The 6,000-nt window shown below is 35.6% G+C and overlaps 1 protein-coding gene across 1 annotated transcript in view; it reads right to left on the bottom strand.

Annotated features, from left to right (window-relative positions):
* Nucleotides 1-1,960: 1,960 nt before the first annotated feature.
* KLHL14 (kelch like family member 14) overlaps nt 1,961-6,000 on the bottom strand; it is a 72,994-nt gene continuing 68,954 nt past the window's right edge. The window contains exon 8 of the mRNA XM_017873933.1: nt 1,961-4,064. Within this exon, the coding sequence (XP_017729422.1) occupies nt 3,924-4,064 (141 nt within the window). The 3' untranslated portion in view covers nt 1,961-3,923. The remainder of the gene's footprint in view (nt 4,065-6,000) is intronic.

Genomic DNA, 6,000 nt, shown 5'->3' with positions numbered 1-6,000 from the left:
GCCTATGGAGTCAACAAATATAGAATACCATTGCTATGACCTGGATGTTTGTCCCCTCCAAAACTCATATTCAAATTTAATTGCCATTGTAACAATGTTAAGAGGTGAGGTCTTTCAGAGGTGTTTAGGTCACAGGGTCTCACCTTCGTGGGTGGAATTGGTGCCGTTATAAAGGGGCACATTGGGCCTCTCTTGTCTCTCTCACTTTCTTGGTTTCCACCATGGGATGACACAGTAAGAAGGTCCTGGACAGATGGCGGAAACTTGGTATTGGACTTTTCAGCCTTCGGAATTGTGAACCAGTAAATTATGCTCATTATAAATTACCCACTTTCAGGTATTCTGTTCTACCAGCACAAAATGGACTAAGATGACTTCCATAAAGACACCCCACCCTGTATTTGGTGTATATTTATTCTATAATTCAGAGCAGCACTATATAGCTACAGCTACACAAAGCAAATATACCATGCATTTGAATATTTTATTCCTCCATTGACCCTTCTGCTGCTTCTTATTGGCATAATATTTCCCACCGAAGTTTTCATATCCTCAAGGTTAGGTGCTTCTAGAAAGTCAGGCATGATCAGTCATGATCAGTCCTTTCTGTGAGAACTCAGTCTATCAAGGTTCTCATCAGTGTGTATTAGTTGGCTTCGGTGTGCTTTACTAATGCTATTTTAGCTGATTTATTTGTTTTTTAAACCTCTTTTGACCTGAAGAATTAAGTTTAATCAGAAATCTGGCATTTATAATGATGCCCTTTGGGATATTCAGTGAATACTTGATACTTACCATGTTGATAATGATATAGTTTGTTAAGTGATATAAGTGTCAAGGAGCTGGGAAAATATGAGTCTGACTGACTAGGACAGAACAAATGCAGACACTAATTTCAAGCTCACAGACACAGCTTAATTAATTTTAAAAATCTGGTCTGTAGTTTTAGCCAGTTTTAAGACATATTCTCAGAAAAAATATCTTTTTTTGCCCCCTCAGTATATTTCCACTTTACCCAAAATTCCTTCAAGTATTAACTAACTAAATATAAAACATGAAAGTACCGTCTAGTGAGGGACACCAGGGTGGTTTCTTGAGATTAGGAAAAAGATAAGCATGTCTTCTTAACATCTCATGATATTTAGTCAGCACTGGAGCCTTGGGTATTTCAGGGGATTTGGAGAAGCACTTCAGCAACTAGCCATTGGCTCAGGAGAAGGTTCTTCTTTCAATGTGCTACTCTAGTATGTGGAGGAGAAGATCCAATGGAAGGAGAAAGAAACTCCATTACTCTTTCTTGTGGAATACTAGGGAGGATCAAAAGATCCTTTAATTCTGAGTTTAATCATCACTAATGATAGATTTGGCTGGGAAGCATTAAAGTAAATTCCCCCCAGCTTACAGGCTTCCGAGCCTAGCTCCTGATCTTACGTAGCTCTTTGCCTGGAAGGTTGCCCAACTACTACCCTCACCTACAAGCTTTAGTTCCCCCTATGTCTCCCATAGCCCCTTTAATTGCCCTGTACAATTGCTTCATCAGATCTTTAAAAGAGAATAAAATTAAATACTATGTATTTGATAATTGATTTAATAAAATGTGTGATTCATTATTCTTTAAAAAGGGTGCAGGTATTTTTTTTAACATATATGGTGCTTCTAATAATGTGTATAAATATTTAGTTATTTGATCTCAGGTAAGTTATGTCTTATTATAACACCCTTGTAGTGAAAACATCAGATTCCATATGATTTTTAACTCACAACATTTTCCAGAAGTATTCCATAATTTTAGCACTGTCCATACTGTATACATTTACATATTGTGAGAAAGCCAAATACACTTGTAAATCATAGCTTCAGAATGAAAATATTTAGGCATTTACATATCACAAACCTTCAAACAGTTTAATGTAGAGATTTATACATATGCTATGTAAGTAGGATATGAGAGACAGTTGAATTAGTACATAAAGTTTTTATTTAAAGTTTTCCCCTTCCAAGCAAGCTTCATTTACACATTCTAATACTGTACAAAATTTACATTCTCTGTGACTTGTTTATTCACTTTTCACTTTCTAGTAACTTATGTCTTTCTGAAATACAGAAAGCTTTACTTATAGTTCTCATAAATGCTTTTATTTATTTTGGTGAGAAATAAAAAATAAAATGCAGAACAAGTCTAAGGAAAGCAAATGTTCTTGTATAAACTGTGACTTTTGGAAGAAACAGTGACAGTTGACAACAAAAGGTTCTGAAACAGACCTCGTTCTATTCATGATGTCAGCTGAGATTTTCCCACAGAGTACTGTAACTTTTCTTTCTATATACTCATATGTTTTCAAGGAAAAAGAAATGAAAGTTGATTGCACTGGATATACATATATTTATATATATATTTTTACAATGGATCCTTTGGATCTGAACATACAAATAAATACAAAAACAATGAAGATTGCACTTTACTGTAGAAACGGCATTGGATTCCAGTATACCCATTTATCTTGACGTGCTCTGCCATGAAAGCTTATCACCAAGGCATTTTTCATCTGTGGGATTTCCTTAATTATTGTTTTGAATGACACATCTGTTGAAGGATTCAACGTCATCTCTGGATGGTTAAAAAGTATTTTAGGCTTTTATTTACTCCTAAAGTTGTTGTTCAAGCTCTGAAGGGCTTGAAAATCAAATGTGCATTCCTGTCAGTTTTGTCCTTTTGGTTGGCCACACTGAGACTATCTCATGCTATCCTGACCTTCTGCTCCTGAATTCCTCATGCTCCTCAAGACAACTAGCAATTGCTCGCTTAAATGAGTTCAAGCATCTCTGGTGATAACAAGCAAAATATGATGAATTGGGGGAATAACGATCGTAAGTCAAGTGTCTAGAGCTACCCAAAGGTGAGGAAGAGGAGAAGTATTTTGTCAGGTGCTATAACTGGCTCCTGTGGCTCTTGTAAGTTCTGTGTTTTAGAAACAGAAAGACAACTGGAATTGTACTTAACAGAACTTACTCTTTCTTTTCATCCCTGAATTCCTGAACACCGTCTCCCATTTTTTTTTTATTATGGATTCAATTTGGGTCAGACATATCATATAACAGAATCTCCAAAATAGTACGTGACTGAATTTGTCAATCCTGTCTTTTGAAGTAAATAACATGTTAGGAAAAAGCACAAACCTCCATGAACTGAATAGTGACATAATGTGTTTTGTTTCAATCTTTCAGATAAAATTGAGGACACAGAAATGATGACACTATCTAGCTTAGAACCTATAGGGTAGAAAGCATTTATTACAAGAGCCAACATGTTTCTCTTTTCTGATCCCATGAGGTGCTATAAGGGCAGAAGGTGTATGAAATGAAGTTGTAAAGAAATGAAAATGCCTCTCTTTAATCTTATATGATTTTCAATAACAGTGTTGCCAATGGAGTCTGTGAAGTAGCCAAAGGTTAAGAATACAGAATCAAGTGGCAATTTCTGTAATGCCGTATATTTTGCTGGCTCAAATTTGGAATCATTCTTGAACACAATATCCCCGAAATGTCAACATAGATCACATGCAGGTAGACTACAATGCACAATACTGATCTCAGGTCTCTCTGGGGCCAGTCTTCTGTGTTTTGTTTTTCTCCTTTTGCAAGTTAAGATTCACATGAAGAGTTTTTGTAAAGCTGGGATAAGTTAAAACCAGTCTGAAATGGAAGAGTCTGTCACCACAGGAAGTTTGGTGCGATCTGGGTTACAGACACAGTATATGTTCAAGAACAGGTCTCTTCCTTTTGTAGTTACTTATAAATCATCAGAAACCAGGGGTGGGTTTTGGCAGTTGTGCCATTAGAATGCATTGTTCCTATTATAATAGTGATGTCACCTGCCATTGCTTCCTAGAATGTGATACCGTTCATTCCAGAGTTTCCTGGTGTTATTTGTTGTATGGCACACAAGAGGGCAGAATAACTGTCACACAGGCAGGGCCTGCCAACGGTTCTGCTACATCTCCTTCGAGTTCTGTCCAGGTTCCTTTCTCTGGACAATAGCATATTGTAGATGACTTGTAGGCCCCCTGTAATGACAGAGGAGGGAGCATTTAGAGAAGGAAGTCAGAGAAGTGCAGTGGCAATGTTACTGATCACATTTATTAATATATTGAAAAGAAAATATCTGTTCTCCATTCTTGCTAAATAATTCCAAATGAAAGCAATGGATTTTAAACTGTTCTATTCCAAGGTAAAAGTTAAGATTGACAACATTTCAAAAAAAAATTGTGTGTGTGTGACTAATAATAAAAGTCAAATACCTAGAGGATCCTGGATGCTCAACAAATCCTAAATTGGCTGGGTGCAGTGGCTCATGCCTGTAATTACAGAGCTTTGGTAGGGAGGGTGAGAGGATCACTTGAGCCCAGGAGTTTGAGACCGGTCTGGGCAACATAGCAAGACCTCATCTCTACACACACACCAAAAAAGATAAAAACAAATTGGTCCTGATAGTACACATCTGTAGCCCCAGCTGCTTGGGAGGCTAGGACAGGAGGATTGTGGTTACAGTAAGCTCTGATCATGCCACTGTACTGCAGCCTAGGCAACAGAGTAAGATCCTGGCTTAAATAAATAAATAAAATAATATACTAAAATAAAAGTTATCCAGCTGGTTTAAGTTTAAAAAAAAGAACAAATTTACTTTAAACATTCAAATAGTTAAGATAATGATATTTCAGATTGTTGTCTCACTTCTCCATTTTTATTTTGCTACTGTGAAGAATCAGAGCTAGGATTGAAAACCAGTTTAAAGTAAACTGGAAAGGAAAGTTTGTCAGCTTTCTCATATATTGATTTATTTATTTTTAAGAGGCCACATGAGAAATAAAATGTCCTTAATCTTGTTTTCTTTGTCAACTTTAGAGGCTAGTGCTTGTGTAACATTTCCCTCCCCAAACCAAGGCAGCTTTGTGTTTATCACAGGAAACAAACAAAAATGCCAACCAACCTAATAATTATTTTTCTGAAAATGCCCCAATGTCTACTTCCAAATGTATATATTCTTGCAGCTAACAATTTGTATAAGCAAACAAGTGCATATATGAATATCTAGTTATATATGTCAATACCTATTTGCCTACATATAACTAATAATGTTTTAAAGCTCCCCAAAACATTATGTCACAATCTTGTTAGAGGCAAAAGAAATAAAACTAAATAATATTATTAAAACCACCAAATTAATCTTATAAAACTAACACAGGTAATTAGGAAAATAGACAAATGTTCATCATTTTAAAAGTGAATATGTAATCTGCTAGACCCGATGTGTCTCCTGATGTACTGTAATTTGAACTACAAAGCCACCTTCTCAGGTGTTCTTGCTAAAAAAGAAGAAAGAAGTTAACAAAGGAAATAAAAAAAGGAAAAAGCTGAATTTAATTATGCCCTTATCTCTAACTTCCAGTCTCTAGAAAATATGCAGACGGAGGACTATTTCAAATGACTCCACAAGGAAGTCATTAACCAATTTCAGAATGTAGGGTATTCTGTATAACTGACCCTCTTTTGTCAAAAGTCAATGGCATGAAACAAAAGAGGCTGGGTAATGTTCTAGATTGCAAGACATATAAGAGAAATAATGATGAAATATAAGAAAGATTTGCTGGATCCTGATTTGGATATGTCAATTTGAAAAATACATCTTTTTTTTTAAGTCAGTGGCAAATATCTGAATATAAAAATAGTTATAAATGAATTCTTGTTAATTTTTTGGAGAATGAGTGTATTTACGTAAGCTAACGATTTTTAAAAGGTAAATACTGAAGCATTTAGGGTGAAATGATATGACATCTGGGATCTACTTCATATTGCCTGAGCCAGAGATTTTAAAAGAGGGGGTAGATGAAGTGTGGCAAAATGTTGATGGATGTTGAAGCTGAATGATGGGTTAATGAGGGCCCATTCTAATCTCGATTTTTGTGTATGTTTAGAAAATTTCATGATAAAGAGGGAAAATAA

This window comes from Rhinopithecus bieti, unplaced genomic scaffold (genome assembly GCF_001698545.2).
Source record: "Rhinopithecus bieti isolate Rb0 unplaced genomic scaffold, ASM169854v2 scaffold_5260, whole genome shotgun sequence".
Lineage (NCBI taxonomy): Eukaryota > Metazoa > Chordata > Mammalia > Primates > Cercopithecidae > Rhinopithecus > Rhinopithecus bieti.
Note: the sequence above shows the minus strand (reverse complement) of the source record. Positions and strands in the feature narration are given on the sequence as shown.